General features: G+C 44.3%; 1 protein-coding gene across 1 annotated transcript in view; it reads left to right on the forward strand.

Annotated features, from left to right (window-relative positions):
* The first annotated feature begins 10,962 nt into the window (after nt 1-10,962).
* Nucleotides 10,963-16,263, forward strand: part of Galntl5 (polypeptide N-acetylgalactosaminyltransferase like 5) — a 39,110-nt gene continuing 33,809 nt past the window's right edge. Inside the window, exons 1-2 of the mRNA XM_058574371.1 lie at nt 10,963-11,025; nt 13,519-13,816. Of these exons, the coding sequence (XP_058430354.1) occupies nt 10,963-11,025; nt 13,519-13,816 (361 nt within the window). The remainder of the gene's footprint in view (nt 11,026-13,518; nt 13,817-16,263) is intronic.

Genomic DNA, 16,263 nt, shown 5'->3' on the forward strand with positions numbered 1-16,263 from the left:
GGATTCTGAGCCTCAGCAGAGCCCGTCTCTCATGGCCCATGACACATCTATTGGAATTGAAGGGTAAAGTACGGCTGGACTTACACGGGCCACCTCTCAGTCCTTTACTTGGAAAGGAAATGGCTTCCGAAACAGAGCAGCTGCCATAAACAAGAAGTAGAAGTCAACAGTGCCACAGGAAGTCAGAGGACGCGAGAAGCGCCAACGTGGAAGTGAAACCACTTTGCCCAAGCACACCAAGAGCACAGCCGACGGAGAGGAGCTTCCTTCCATGAATTCAAGGGCCTGGGTCATCTCATGTGTTTTCACGTGGTGAAAATATAACTGTGCACCGTGAACATATGATTGATAGTTTGATGAAGTGGGAAAGGGAACGGAGCAGGGTGTTCCATGCCTCCCTTCCTTCCGCTTCATCCAGAGGGGCTCATGCACCGCCGCCTGGTGACCCATCTCATTGCCCAATGTTGGCACCTGTCATTTCCCCACTTTGAATGCCCTTTGCTGATTGCCCTTCCCCTCAGAATTTTACCTACCAGGGATCCTAAGTCACAAACTGTTTTTATTGTTTCTCTTTAGTTATACGTAACAGTAGAATCCATTCTGATATAATTTTACAAGCACGGAATATATGTCATTCTAATTAGGACCCCATGCTATGGATGCATATGACCATGGGATTCACCGTGGTGTATTCATGTAAGGAAAGATCCACGAATAGCTAAGTCACACTCGCCGTAGGAGGAATTAAGATAACATAAAACCAAGTACAGATGATTGAACAAGAGGAACTGGAGCTCAGAGAGAGACCTACTGTACCTGGGAGTCATTGTACAATAAAGACAGCCCAGAAGAGGGAGACGAGATGAATTGTTTGTAGATATTTGGAAGCTGTTTCAGTGTGTGGAGAGAGAAGAATTCAACATCATATTCAAAGGATTGCTCAAAGGGATTCAATACAGAATATGAGTAGCAAAAAGATTAAGTTGATAGAATTAAATGTAGGCTCATTTCTTTTGATCCAAGGGTGGGGAAGGACCTCTTAAATAAAACTTCAAAAGCACAAACCACATGACAAAGAAGGAAAATTTCATGACGATTTTTTTTTTACATTAAAATTAGATTTCTGGTCAACCAAGGGCCATGGACACAGTTAGCAGGTGGAGAACAGAATGAGCAAACACACCCACAGCATCCCAAACTGCCCAGGAATAGTGCCTAGACTGTTCAAGAACTCACGCAAAGGAACCAGCAAAAGACGGCCGCTCCGGCAAGGACCAGCTCAGTGAGCAGTGCTTGCCTGGCCGGCATAGAGCCCTGGTTCCGAGCCCCGCACCAAGCGCGAGGCCGGGAGAAGCAAAGACAGGACGCAAGAGGCGATTCGTGGAAGAGGCCCCCAGAGCACCACCGTGAAGGGAAGTCTCATTGGAAATCAGAGACCTGCAGGTTGAAGTCACGTTCCTTTGCTTGTGTGGCTTGCTGAGTCCCTGACGTGGAAGCCCAGAGTGACAGGGGAGGTGTCTCATCGGCCTCAAAGATTCCTTTCCTGAGAATCTCTATGGAAAACTACATTAGTGAGTTAAAGGCAGAAAAGAGGAGGAGGTGGAGTTAGACTGAGCCACCGGGAGGGCACTGGGCACATGAGCAGGCCAAAGCTTCCACAGGGGCTGGGGGTGAGGAGGAACTGGACTCCATCGGAAGGGCCACACAGCCCGGGAGGGAGAGCCGCTTCCCACTTCCCAGTCCTGGGCTGCCTGAGCGCTCTTCAGCTCTGCTCTTGGATTCTTCGTATAAATCTGCTGAACGTCCTGAACATCCTTCCAGGAGCCCTCGAATCTCCCCATCTCCACCCGGGCACACCCACTCCCCTTAGCTGGAGGTGGAGTCAGGTGGGCCTTTTCCTTGAGCTCCCAGAGTCTATAACTGAAGGAAGAGCAAGGATCCCAGGGTGTGGGCCCAGGCTGAGCAGAAGCAAGAGCTATTGACTTGGAGGCACTGCCCTGAGGCCTTCAAATGCTGAAGAAAAATGACCCAAAGACTTTTTGTACCTAGGCCATTGAAGATGCTTTCAGACTTGTGATCCCTGTTCTCAGAAAGGAATTAGTCTCTCCAGGAGTTGGCTGGGCCTGAGAGGTTAGTGAGGCTCCCTAGAAGGGCCCTTCTCGCTGGGAACATAGTCAGTTTTCAAGCTTAGATATCAGACAACTCAGAGAATGAAGAACATCCTAGGGAACGCTCCTTCACTGGGGATGCTTCTTACACTTGCCCTCAGACTCCCCATGTGCAAAATAACCTCCACAGGTCAAACTGACTCCCTGAGTTCTCCTCTGGCTTGCACAAACAGTTATTTTAACTAAAAGCTAGAGAAGATTTAAAAATATGATGGAAATGTGATCACTTTAATAAAATGTCAGTGGAGGATGGAGATTCATTTCAGCTTTCACTGAGATTTCATCAAATCAGGCAAAAGCAGTGCAATGATCAAAGACAGGGAAGACTTCAGGGGTCGTTAGAACGATATTTGGCCACCTCCCCCCAGACCAGCCCTCACAGGCCAAGAGCTCACGTTTGCTTTTAAAACACTTCATCTTGGGGACAATTCCCAAGAACTTATGTACCAATTCCATCATTTCCCTTCATCTGTTTGATTTCTCAAAAGCTGCTTGAAAAGATTATGATTTGGCATGTGAACTAAGCTGCCGACATCAAAAGTCTTCAAACAGACAGTTTCTCATTAAATCGTAAATGTTCTGAGGCCCTGAGGCCCCAGGGTTTATGTGATTTGTATCTTCAGAGCATCTTCATTCAGCTGATGCTCCTGTCATCCCAGAACAGAAGTTTTCTGGATTTTCATTAATTGAAGACAAAACTGATCATTCACTCAAGGGGCTACTGATTAACATCCACCCCTTCCCCCCAAATTTAATGCTAATTATCTAGAACAACTGCTTCACTTGGCTCAATTCATTCATGGGGATTAAATCAAAAAGTTTGCTTTGAAAAAAAAATATATCTTCTTCCCTGCTGAAGACATAAGCAGCCCTAGCATGGGACTTGGACTCTCTGCGTCCCTGGCTTAGCCTCGAACCCAGCTCAGTACCCAGTGCCATTAGTTGCTTCAACCTAATTGAAGGTAGCATTCAAAAAAATAAAGCACCTGCCCCCATTTCTTACAAGCTCCTTTTTATTGTCCTGAGTGCTATAACCTTATGTCAAATAAACAAAACTCTAGTTTAGAATACAAGTAATCAACACTTGGTATGTCGTGAGAACATCCTCCTTGGAAATTGTTGACCAATCCAAACTCAGAAACCACAAAAGTAAAAATAACTGTATGGGCGGGTCTCAGGAATTGCAATTCAGAGACACACATTTGCAGAGCTCTGGATCAGCTTCCAAAGGAGGGCAGCAAAAGCCAGAGCTTCTCTAGGCTGTGGATGTTGAAAAGGAGCAGGGCCGATGTGGCCCAGGGAAGATAAAGGAAAGAACACGTAAACAGAACAGAAACATCCATAAAGCAAGAGTTCCACAACCTTTGGAAATGCATCCGGACTGTCCAGTCAAAAGGTAACTGTCCAGTTGCTCTGGTTGGTCCAGTCAAAGGGTGGAGGTGACCAAGGTTCATGTCCCAGGCAGCAGTCAGAATCCCCTGTAAGTCCTCCCAGCAGCCTCTCAGCCTGTTTTGAAAAGCTCTTTCAATACTGTTCTGCTTTGATTTCCACAGTAGCAAAGGGAAGGCCTCTGCCTGACATCTGTCACCAGATCCTCCTCCTCCCCAGCCCCACACCCAGCCCTAGGCCCACACTCAAAGACAGCTGTAGTCCTGTCGGTTTCCTGAGACGAAACCCTTCTCCAGGGAAAAGCTTACCACCTGGTTCTGGGGGGAAGGAAGGGAGTTACTTATACTCCAAGATGATCCGATTCCAAATGATGGGTGTCATTGCGAGTCTGAGTGGGTGTGTAACCAGAGAGGACGGGGACTGGATTCTCCCAAAGGGAGAAAGAGAAAGGGCACAGGTTGGCAAAGCTGCTGGCTACCCTAGGGAGGAACCTGGGTAGAAGTGTGCATGGGAACATAGAGGTCTGCAGATTTCTCTCACTGGAGCAAAGAATCCAACAGAACCAGTTGGAATTTTTGCGTAGATGAACCAAATTCGGCTGGTTAGAGGAAGCCAGGGCTACAGTCAAGGTCACTTTATTGACTTTTGTTTCCATTCTCTCCCTAAAGGCATTGGCATTTTGGCGTTGCTTACCGATTTCTTTGGTCTTTTCCTAAGAGTAAGAATTATTTGAGAATTAAATGTTCAGCGAACTCCTATTAGCACCTATTACGCATCGGGTAGTGTTGTGGAACACGGTGTCAAAAGAAAATTAGGATAATTTAGCTGAGAGATCTTAATTGGCTTTATTTTGCTATTCTAGAATTGGGCAACACTTTGTCCCATAGAATTAGAGTAAGTGTTCCAGTGGGCTGAGCCGAGGGGATTGGTTTTACAGACAGAGAAGGACAGAAAAAGTGGAAGCAAAGAAAAACAGCAGGCGTCACTTCAAAGTCACTTGACTTACAAGACAGGGCAGGGGGAGAGACCAATAAGAAAATAACTGATTGACTAACGTCCAGTTTCTTTGGGTCACTCTTTGCCTGGTTAGGGACGTAAAGACTGAAGCGGAGACCCCACCACCATGCCGTTTGAAATGGGCCTCTCAGGAACCCTGCCCGGTGCCTTGCTCTTGCTTTCTGGGAAAGCCAGGCGAGGACTTGGTTTTGGTTTGAGGGCGTGGAACTTTAGCAGGAGAGACTCCATTCTGACTTTGGGGGCCCAGTGCTGGTGCTAGTCCCAAACAGTGGTCTCCATAATTTCTACTTAACGGTGGCTTAAAACACCAGGAAATCATTCTCTCATAGTTTTGAAGCCAGAAGTTGAGACGAAGGTGTCAGCAGGGCTGTGCTCTCCCTCTGAGGTCTGGGCAGAACCCTTCCTGGCCACTCTCAGCTGCAGGTGTGTGGCAGTCCTTGGTGTCCAGGTCGGGTAGGCACAGCCCTCCTGTCTGTCTCCATCGTCACGTGACATCTGCCTGTGTCCCTTCATGTGAGAAGACGAGTCTGAGTTCCTGCAGCCCAAAGCCAGCAACCCTCAAAAAGGCTTGGGGTGTATTGTAGTTTGAATGGGGAATGTCCCCAGCTGGGGCGCTACTGGGACCCAGTGGTGGCAGCTTTAGAAAGGGGGGGCTGGTAGGAGGTCTATAGGTCACTGGGGGGTGCCCTGATCTCTTTCTTTCTCCATCCCTCTCTCAGTCCCTTCCTGCTCCCAAGCTTCCATGAGCTGAGCCATTTCCTCAGGCCTATGCTCACTCACATCACGACATGCTGCCTTACCACAGGCTCAAAAGCAATGGGCCAACCTACCATGGACTGAAATCTCCAAAACTTTAAGCCTAATGAACCTTCTTTCTTTTTAAGTTGATTATCTCAAATATTGTGTTATAGCAACAGAAAGCTAACTAACAGTTTCAGGCGTTCCAGGCTGAAGTGGAGGCCCCCGACGTCACACCACCCTGCCATGACTCCATTCAGGACTCTCAGGTGTCTGCCAGAGTGCCGTGAGCGCAGGATGAGCAACATCTCTTCCCTCGAGGAACTCGCAGGTTAGTCGGGAAGACACCAGAAATGTTCAGTTGGTTTTGCCGTCAGTCAGCAGCGATCGTGGAAATTATAATGGCTGAACCCACATCACACCAGGCCTCTCCCAGGTTTCCCATCAAGACCTTGCTCAGTTTTATCCCACAGCCAGCCCTCCTGTGAATTGTTCTGTGGTTCCCCTCTTGTGGGTCTGTAAGAACTACAACGCTCCTGAAGAGATCTCCAAGACTTCACCTCCACAACCGTCACCTCACAGATGACAGTACGGCAGTGACTTTGGTGGCAATAGTCTAGTGGAGTGGAGGGGATGGGGCAGGGTGTGAATGGTTTCAGGAGTAGTTACAGAGCATTTTAGGCTATTCTGGGGTAACAAATTGTCCCCCAAGCCTCAGGGGCCCAATATAACAGATGTTGTGTAGATTACGCAAACACAACTCGTTAGGTAAATAAGCGTGCTGTGGCCTGGCATCTTGTGGCTATGCCTTGTGGCTCCACTTTACAGGTCACCCACAGAAAAAGAGCCCCCCTGGGCCACAGCCCTTTGCCCAGATGTAGCAGCATGGCCCACCGGACTGCAAAGAGCTGCCGTTCCCCCTGTGTTCCGGACTGAGCAACGAGGGGACCCCGAGTCAAGGAAGGGTGTTCTAAAGATGCTCGTGCAAAAGATCCGAAGAGGCGAAATTGGTGATCAGGAATTCAAGACAAACGGAGAACTGACTTCAGCCCCTGAGAAAGCAAGAGAGGACGGGAAGCCAAGCAGGAGGAGGTGCTACAGCAGGGCCCTCCTGGTCCAGCAGAGGGGATTCTGCGAGCATGGTCGTGGGTTTGTGGTGGGGAAACCGACGCCGGGATAAAGGGGAAGCCCTCCTCATCTGAGCGCGTCCGCATGCCCAGCAGCTAGCTGAGAACAGGGCAGGAGAAAGAGGGGAGGTTGGCTGGGTGATTCCCACCTACGCCGGTGTGGATGTCACTACTCCAGCAGCCTTCTGTTTGGGGTCCCTCACTTCCGACCCTCTTGGCCCCACCCAGCCTCCTGCTGGCTGCCAAGGAGATGACTGGGTCTAGCACAGGGTGTTATCCTCTTGTCCCTCCGGTGTCCTGCCCTGGGAGCTCCCCTAAGTGATGGCAAGTCCCCAGCTCAGAAGCCTGGGGGAGCTGGCAGTCCTTCATCCAGGAGAAAGAAGAGCTGGTGGCACGTCCCCCTCCTCTGTGGACGATCCCCACAGGCACTGACACGCTTCTCATGTGTCTCGCTTGGCCACAGCAGCTCAATGACACGGCCATCTTGGCTATGCCCCATCCTGCTGCCTTCCTCTTGTCCCTCAATGACATAATTTCATTTTTCTCTATGGCCGAGGAGAATTTTCTTTGTCCTCACCCGTCGATGGACACCCAGGCTGTTCTGTTGTGAACTGTGCTGTTATACACGTGGGTGTTTCTGTATCACTTACCTGTGGAGGGAGGTGACCCTAATTCTTCAGGATAGACACCCAGGAGTGGTGGAGCTGGGCTATATGGTGTTCCCAGGTCTGATCTTTGGGGGAATTCCGTCCTGATTTCCATAGTGGTTGTACTGATTTACAATCCCACCAATAGCGTAAAGTGTTACTTTTCTCCTCTTCAGCACTTACTACTATTTGTATTCTTGATAACTGCCATTCTGACCGGTGTGAGGTGAAATCTCAGTGTAGCTGTGATTTGCATTTCCCTAATGCTAATGATAGTGAGCCTTTTTTATATATTTGTGGCCATTTGTATTTCTTCCTTGGAGAAGAGTCTGTTCAGTTCATTTGCCCATTTATTAGTTGGGTTATTAGACTTTTATCAAAAAGGTTTTTGAGCTCTGTATGTATTCTAGATATCAATCCTCTGACAGAAGAGTAGCTAGCAAAGATTTTCTCCCATTCTGTAGGTTCTCTCTTCACGTTCCTGACTGTTTGCTTTGCTGTGCAGGAGCTTTTGAATTTAATGCCATCTCATTTATTATCTCTCAGCATTATTACCTGAGCTTTAGAGGTCCTGCTGTGAAAGTCCTTGCCCATGCCTGTATGCTGGAGTGTTGACCCTGTGTTTTCTTCTAGGAGTTGTACAGTCTCTGGTCTAATTCCTAGGTTTTTTGATCCATTTTGAGTTGATTTTGTGCAGGGTGGGAGATAAAGCTTGTCTCATAGTACATTATAGAGAACCAGTTGTCCCAGCACCATTTGTTAAAAAGTTGTCTTTTCTCCAATGTATGCTTTTGGCAACTTTGTTAACAATCAGATAAGTGTAGATGTGAGGATTTGTCTCTATGTCTTCTATTCTGTACCATTAGTCTATGTGTTTTATGCTAGTACCATGCAGTTTTTGTTACTATAGCTCTAGAGCATAATTTGAAGTCAGGTATTGTGATGCCTTCAATATTGCTTTTGGCTTAGAATTGTTTTGGCTATTCTGGTCTTTAATTCTTCCAAATGAATTTTAGGACTTTTTTTTCTAATTCTGTGAAGAATGTCATTGGTATTTTGATGGGAACTGCATTGATTCTGAATATTGATTTTGGTAGTATGGCCATTTTAACAATATTCTGTCTATCCATGAACGTAGGAGGTTTTTCTATCTTCTTTTGTCTTCTATTTATTTCTCCAGTGTTCTATAGTTTTCATTATGGAGGTCTTTCATCTCCTTGGTTAGATTTATTCCTTGGGTTTTATTTATTATCTGTCTATTGTGAATAGACTTGTTTTGCAATTTCTTTTTCAGGAGATTTATTGTTGGTACATAGGAAAGCTCCTGATTTTTGTATGTTTATTTTGTAAACTGCTACTTTGCCAAATTTGTTTATTAGCTCTAGAAGTCTTTTGGTAGAGGTTTGTTTGTTTGTTTGTTTTTGGATCTTCTAGGTATAGGATCATATTATCTTCAGACAGTGATAATTTGATTTCTTCCTTTCCATTCTTTATCCCTTTTATTTTCTTCTCTTCCTTAATTGCTCTGGCTAGAATTTCTAGCACTGTATTAAATAGGAGCGAACTTCCTTGTCTTGTCCCAGATTTTGAAGGAAATGCTTTCAGTGTTTCCCCATTTACTGTGAGGTTGGCTTTAGATTTTTCATGTACAGCCTTTATGATGTTCAGGTAGGTTCCTTCTATCCCTAGTTTCTTCAGTGTTTTTATCATGAATGGGTGCTGGATTTTGTTGAAGGCTTCCTCTGTATCTACTGAGATGATCATGTGATTTTGTCCTTAATTCTGTTTATGTGACAAATTACATTTATTGATTTTTAAAAAATATTTTGTTTTAGTTGTAGATGGACACAATACCTTTATTTTATTTGCTTATTTTTATTGGTGCCAGGGATCAAACCCAGTGCCTCAGGCATGCTAGGCAAGTGCTCTACCACTGAGCCACAACCCCAGTCCCCATTTATTGATTTGTTTATATTAAACCATCCATGCATCTCTGGAATAACCAACTTGGTCGTGGGGTACAACCTTCTTAATATGTTGTTGAGTACAATTTGCTAAGATTTCATCAAATATTTTTGCATCTAATTCATCAGGCACATTGGGGTTTACATAAGTATGCAATGGTCCAGCTGAGAAATGAACCAATAAGATATATCTATTAAAAAGTCCTGTCAGTTGTTGGTCTGCACACATGGTGGAGGCTAGCTAGGCAATCCACATGCCACAGGCAGCCCAAGGAAAGGCAGTTAATAAATCATTTCCCTCTCTCTTGGGAAAAATCTTGGAAATAAAAATCTTGTGATGCAGCTACTTTGGAAAACAGTCTGGAAATTATTCAAAAAATTAAGCATAGAGTTACCATACACAGTTTCACTCCCAGGTAGATACTCAGGGGAATTGAAAGCTCATGTCCACACAAAAACCTCTGCATGAATATTCAGGGCAGTACCATTCATAATAGTCAAAAGGTAGAAATGACATAAAATGTTTACCAGTTGATGAATAGTTAAACAAAATGTAGCATTTCTGGGGCTGTGGCTGTGGCTCAGTGGTAGAGCACTCGCCTAGCATGTGTGACACACTGGGTTTGAGTCTCAGCACTGCATATAAATAAATGAACAAAATAAGCCACAATCCCAGCCCCAAGTTGTGTTGACTTTTTTTCTCCTTAACTTTGTCAGACATGACAGCACCACTGAAGCAGGCAGACCTTCAGTGAACAGTTCCTGATGCCTCTTCTAGATCAGGCATACACAGAACATTCTGGCACTTGAGAGGCTCAGCCCTGGCCCCTCTCTGTACCTAGTGCCACCCCAGGCCCCCAAAGGTCTGATATCACTCCAGATGGATTTGCCTTTTCTTGACATCATATAAACAGCATGGTGCACGCCTGGGTCTTGCTTCTAACCCTGGACCTTTTGTCTGAGGTGCATCCGCGTTGCTGTAGTTCAGGATTCTTTGTTGCTGTTTGCATTCCGTTATATTAATGTGCCACCATTTATCCATTCTACTATCAATGACACTTCAGTTGTTTCCTGTTTGAGTCTATTGTGAATAAAAACTTACACTTTCCCTCTTTCTTTTTTTACTTCTTTTCATTTCCTCAGTGCTGGAGATCCATCCCAGGGCTTGATATGTGCTCTACCCGTGAGTGACATCCCCCGCCCCCGTTACAGAAAGCAGACACACCTTTCCCTTCAGCCTGACTGAAGGAGGCTCAGGAGTGGGGGCCTGGAAGTCCCTGCCCATCCTGCCTGCCCCAGGGAAGAAATAGAAGGGCCCCGCCACCCCCTTTCTCTCACAAACCTGAAGCAGACCACTGGGTCAGCCTCCTCAGGAAGCATAAATCAACTCAGACTCATAAGGGACAAAGTTTCACAAGCATTTGGCTGAACTCAAGTACTAAAATCTAAATGTAGAGAAATATATTGGAAAGTAAGAAATTAAAAGGCAGTCAGATAACCCTTTAGCTTGTCTTGAAGTTTCGTGAGGTATTCTGAAAGCTTGTATCTTTCTTAAGTTTATTTCAGAAAAGCTAAACAGTAGGCCTAAACTAGAGAAGGGTTTGACCTTGACCCTCACGAGGCTCTCCCTGTTTCTCCGGATGGAGGTACAAGGGCTGCCAGTCTTTCTGGAAGCCTCTTTTGACCTCTTGAACTCCTGGACTCCACCTGCTAGTTGGAGCTCATGGGGAGGGGCCTCTGGGAGGTGGCCATGCCCTGTGATGTCACCAGGCTTTGTGAGGTGACCTAATGCTGCATTTTAAGCACTACTGTATAGCCGGGACAACCTAGAATAATCCAGCACCATAAAATCTGCCATCCAGAAAGTTACACCTTTCAGTCCAGTCCCCCAGGCTCCCACCTAATTTTGCCTATGACTCCACTTGGCAAATCCAACACTGTCAAAGCAGAGGATGCAAGGAGTGTTACCTCAATGGTAGGTGGAGGGAGCCGGTGTGCTAGAAAGGGGAGGACCAAGATGTGGGGGTGTCCCCCTTCCAGGGAACCCTTACATTATCCTAATGCTGAGGAATTGGGAAGAAGATGTCTTCAAATCTCCAAAAGGCAGCATGCATCCAGGCTAGTTATGCCACCCTAGAGGAGGAGGAATGGGAGTAGCGATGGCTTTAGTTTTTGAAGAACAGCCCGGTCTTCACTATATACTCCTTTGGGATCTTAACATGTCTATCACATGAATGTGTTATTATTTAAAATATTCAGTAAGGGGAAAAGCCTTTAAAGTATCAGAGAGGTGTAGCCCTTACATGGAGATCAGTGTTAATATTGTCCCAGGAAGGCCAAGAGTTAAAAAATACTAATTGTCTACTTAAAAATTAGTCATGGCATTATTTAAAGCAAGGTCATCTTTTCCTAACTCTAAAATCTCACATTTCAAAACAAACTCAATGTCTGTAAATCCAGATTCCCCATGTGTGTATCTGTGCCTGTGTGAATGTGTGTGCACACGCACACATGTCGATGGTGATTAATTGCCTCCTTTTCTTCTTTATGGGATTCTTTTAGGTAGTTCCTGATTCTCTTTAGTGTACTTAAAATTTTATTTGTTGTACATATAAATCATTGTTGAAATATGTTTTAAAAATCAATTCTGTGTCCTTCTATCATGTAAATTCAGCATATTTTAGTGAAGAAAATAACTGAACATGATTTTCTTCTGAAGTTAATCAAAAAAACCAATCACAGACCTCTTAGACCTATCCCTTGGCCTGAGAGGTTTCCTGCATTTTGTGGGAGTGGTGGAGGGTGGGTTGGGAGGAGAAATGAACACTCCAGAGAACCAGGGCGAGCTCTGCTTTAAGAGAATGGAACACGAGGATTGATCTTGGTAAAATAAGAAAACCAGAGAGGGACTGGTTCCACAAGTGTTTGCCCCTTAAGAGAAATCCCTCCAAGTTTTCTTAAAAATTAGAATCCTTGAGAACATGGACTTGTTTTTCTGTAATAATCTGAGCCTATAAATACACTAACTCTGACCATTAGATCTGGTTACGTATCTTGTCTATTTTGTCTTTGGAGTTTTGGAGAATGTTAACACAGAATTCTCTCAAAATTTATACATTTAATAGGAAGATGTGGAAATAATATAAATTAAGACAGCATCATTCCTTTTTCAGTTTTTGGTTGATTTATTGATTTGTTTAATTTATTGGTGGTTCTGAGGCTAGAGCCCCAGGCCTCACCCCAGCTAAGTAAGTGCCCTCTCCCTGAGCTCCACCTCCAGCTCTCTGTGTTTTAATCCACCATTTCCCTGGGTTAGAATTTTCCTCATCTATTATACATTTGATATTCTTTCTTTGCATAATCAAATATTTCATTTGTAAAGTATTATTCATTCGCCAAAGAATGTTTATTGCGCATCTAGTATCTCTGCCAAGTGTTAAACCCTGTGTCCTGGGAGAACACTCCTGTACTGAGAAGCACTCTCTATTCTAACCTTAGACTCTCCCACCTTGATGCAGCCTCCTCAAGGACTCAGCCCCCACAGGTGCCCCTGCCCCTGCTGGTTGGCCATAACTGATCTACAGCCCCTGGGTATGAGTTCTCCTCCCTCTCTTAGCAGCCCAGCACTTTCCCAGCTGGGGTATGTTGTGACCCCAGGTACTGATCTGGTGGTCAGAAGGTAGGAATGTTTGCCCAGCACAGGAACGTGATAGGTAGAACACACTATATTTGTATATGTCGTTTGCATGCATTGTTTACACACAGATGCGTCTGTAAACAGTGGCACTGCTTCTTGTGTTTTCCAAATTCACATCATGTTCTGCTTGCACATTATGGTTTTTAGGTTTCACAATATTAGTGCATGTAGTTTCAGTTGATTTATTCCATCAGTGAATGAATAGCCTCACTTTGTCACTTCAATTGAGAAAGACCTAAATTGTATCTCATTTTAAACCAGTACCCACATTACTTCAATTAGTATTTTTGTACATGTCTCATGATGGACAACTTCTTTACCTTATGTATATATCTTCAACTTAACCAGATATTGCCAAAAGAGTCATGCAAATTTTTAGTCCCTTTGGGAGCGGACCACAGTTCTCATTATCCATATTCTCTGTAGCATGTGACACTGCATGTCTTTACATTTTTAACTTTTTAACTGGTGTCATATCTTTCCAAGATGGGTTGGGCATGGATAAGAGATGAGTGAGGCATTTTTCACATTATTTCACTCAGGAGTAGGGGCTGAGGACTTTAAATATGTGCTATATCTGAATGTTAAATAATCATGTAAACATCTGTTTTAAGATTATTTTGCTAATTAGAAAAACAATATGTTTTATGTATATGATAAGGACTGATATCAAAACGGTTATGTTTTTAAAACACTGGAAAGTGGATTTAACTAAAGTAAATGAAATCATTGAAATATCTAACACGGTTTCTCTTCAATTTTCTGATTTAGGAAATTGAAGAGCAGACATTCAAAAATGCTAGGTTTACACTGAGAAATATCTTAATCCAGTATTTATTCTGTGCGTTCTTGTTGTTTGGGATCTGGATACCTCCGTTATTTATATATTTCCACCATCACCATGAGAGCTACCAGAATAATACTCAGGAGTCTGAATCACTCTTGTCCCTTGAAAAATATGGGCATCAACAAATCCTCCACAACCCAGGACAAATACCAAGACCACAGGCAGTAACTGACCCTTCCGACAAAGAGGAGCCTAAAAGCCCCAGGCTACTTTCTCTGAAAAGTAAGTATTTTGATTTTTTTTCTGTTAGGCCTTTAAGGGGAAAATACACCACACATCTAACATGTGTGTCCACAGGGAAGACAGCAGGTTAGAGGACGGCATGCCCCCAGGTGTTCCTCTGCTCAGGACCCAAGTGGCAGTACTGCTCCTCGGTGAGGTGGGTGATCGAGGGAATTCACTGACATTCAACACTGGACAGTAAAGTGATCACAGACACAGAAATCCAGAAGCTTTAAACACAAAACAAGAAACAATATGATAGAGACACACCGACTTGGCTGATGTTGGTAGCACTGATGCTGCCAGTCCACGGCAGGGAGCACAGGAGGAGAGGCTGGGGAGAACCTGTGGAACAGAGAGAGAGGCTGCTCTTAACTGACCCAGAGATGGTGGGGCAGGTTGAGGATTGAAACTGGTCAGAATCTCAGCCTGCCAGCCCAGTCAGGGTGGGAACCAACTGCAGGTGGCCTCAGGGCAGCATGCAGAGGTGAGAGACCAGGGGCTTATAACAGGCGTCTCCACAATGGTTGGCAGCTTGGTGAGAAACCCAGAGAAGTCAGATTTAATAAGCCCCAGTCCCATACCTGTTGTGGAGTTCAGACCCGTGTGGCTGAAACAGGTGCAGAGAGGATTGTGCCCTGGTGATTGAGGCTGAGAAATTGAGGGGAGAGAGGCCCGAGTCCCCTTTGTTGCTGGTCACCCACAGCTTGGAAGAGGCCAGAAACTGTTCAGAAGGCACTTCTGCACTCCAGGTCTGACTCTGGGAAACTCACACCCATGGTGGTGGAATATGTAAGACCTGCAGAGAATTAGATTTCCTGCTCTTAGAATGGGTTGGGGAGGTTCCTGAGATCCAGACATCCAGCAGAGATGAGCATCTACTCAGCAACACGGCATGTGTGTTTAATCTCAAATCCTTCCAACAAAGTTCCTAAGACAGCCGGAACCAAGCCCCAGACACTGGAGCTTCCCATTTAGATCTCCCCATCAGGCCCACTCTGGGGCTAGACTATCCAGACAAAACTCCGATTTTCAGTCCTCCTCAGTCTATCCTATCTTATGCTGTGAGCCAGGAAGCTGGGAGGTATTACCACCAGCTTTGGTTCAGACCCCAATGGCTGGAAGCTTGGTGAGAAACACAAAGAAGTCGGGTTTAACAAGCCCTGGTCCATGGTCCAACGGGTACACAGCCCCAAAAGAAATGCAAAGAATGGCCCAAGAGTGTAAGAAATAAACATCCATCCCTGCCACCACTTTAACACACCATAATCCCTTCATTTTTTATTAAAATTTCCCCCTTTTTTAAAAAAAGAATATATTTAAAATTTTTTTTCCATTCTCTGTGGAAATGAAATAGGTTCTGGTCATGCTGATAGATTCAAGGATGCAGATGTATTCATATAATTTTTCTTTCATTTTAATTGCTTTTTCTTCACCCATTTGTTATGTAGCCTGTTTTGAATTTGAAGGGTAGATTTTATATGGGGTTCTTGGGTTGTTTTTTTTTTTTTTTTTTTTTTTTTTGGTGGTGCTGGGGGTTGAACCCAGGGCCTTGTGCATGCAAGGCAAGCACTCTACAACTCAGCTACACATCCCAGCCCTGTATCTTTGTTTTTGTTTCTCTTAATCACTCCTTCTTCTTTAAGGGGAAAATACACCACAAATCTGACATGTGGGTAGATTGTCAAATTTCCTTGTTCCTTCTTCCCCTTTATTTTTTCCTCTTATGACTTTTATTTATTTATTAATCCTCCTTCTCTACCTCTCTCTACCTCTGCTACCTCTCTCCTGCACCCCCTCTTCACTTGCCTTCCTACTTCATTTCACCTAAGGAAATGTAATTATTCTACCTTTTAAAATAATTTGTTTGATATAATTCCTACTCCCCACCATCAGTGTTGGTGTAGTTATTAACACAGTGGATGATATAGTTGACAATTACTGTTTAATATTAGATTTAATTCACAATTGTTTATTGTTGGTGCTGATGTTAAATGCTGACCCCACCATTTCTCTTTTTATGGCAACTAGTCTTACAGATTTCATAGTAGACAATGGACATTTATTTTAATCCATCTCAATAGGTGTGCTAGTCCAAGACCTCTGAGAACATGAGGAAACAGGCAAACAAGTCTTCCCCCCAGCTTTACAATCCCCCAACAAAGTAACCCATAGATAGGGAAATGGATGAAATTCCAGAGAATTGTTATAAAAATTCAGTTAATAAAAGGTTCAGTGAGCTAAAACGAGATCTAAGGAATGAATTAAGAGAGCAAATACAGAAACTGAAAGACAATTTCAATAAAGAAACCAATCAGAATTCCTGGAAATGAAAGACTACTGAATGAAGTTTAAAATTCACTTAAAAATATCAACAAAGATTGTATTATATAGCAAATAGAACTTCAGACCTTGAAGACAGTGTATATAAACTTGACTACTCAGTA

This window comes from Marmota monax, unplaced genomic scaffold, assembly GCF_021218885.2.
Source record: "Marmota monax isolate L192 unplaced genomic scaffold, Marmota_monax_Labrador192_F-V1.1 WCK01_AAM20220418_F8-fsc00193, whole genome shotgun sequence".
Taxonomy (NCBI): Eukaryota; Metazoa; Chordata; class Mammalia; order Rodentia; family Sciuridae; genus Marmota; species Marmota monax.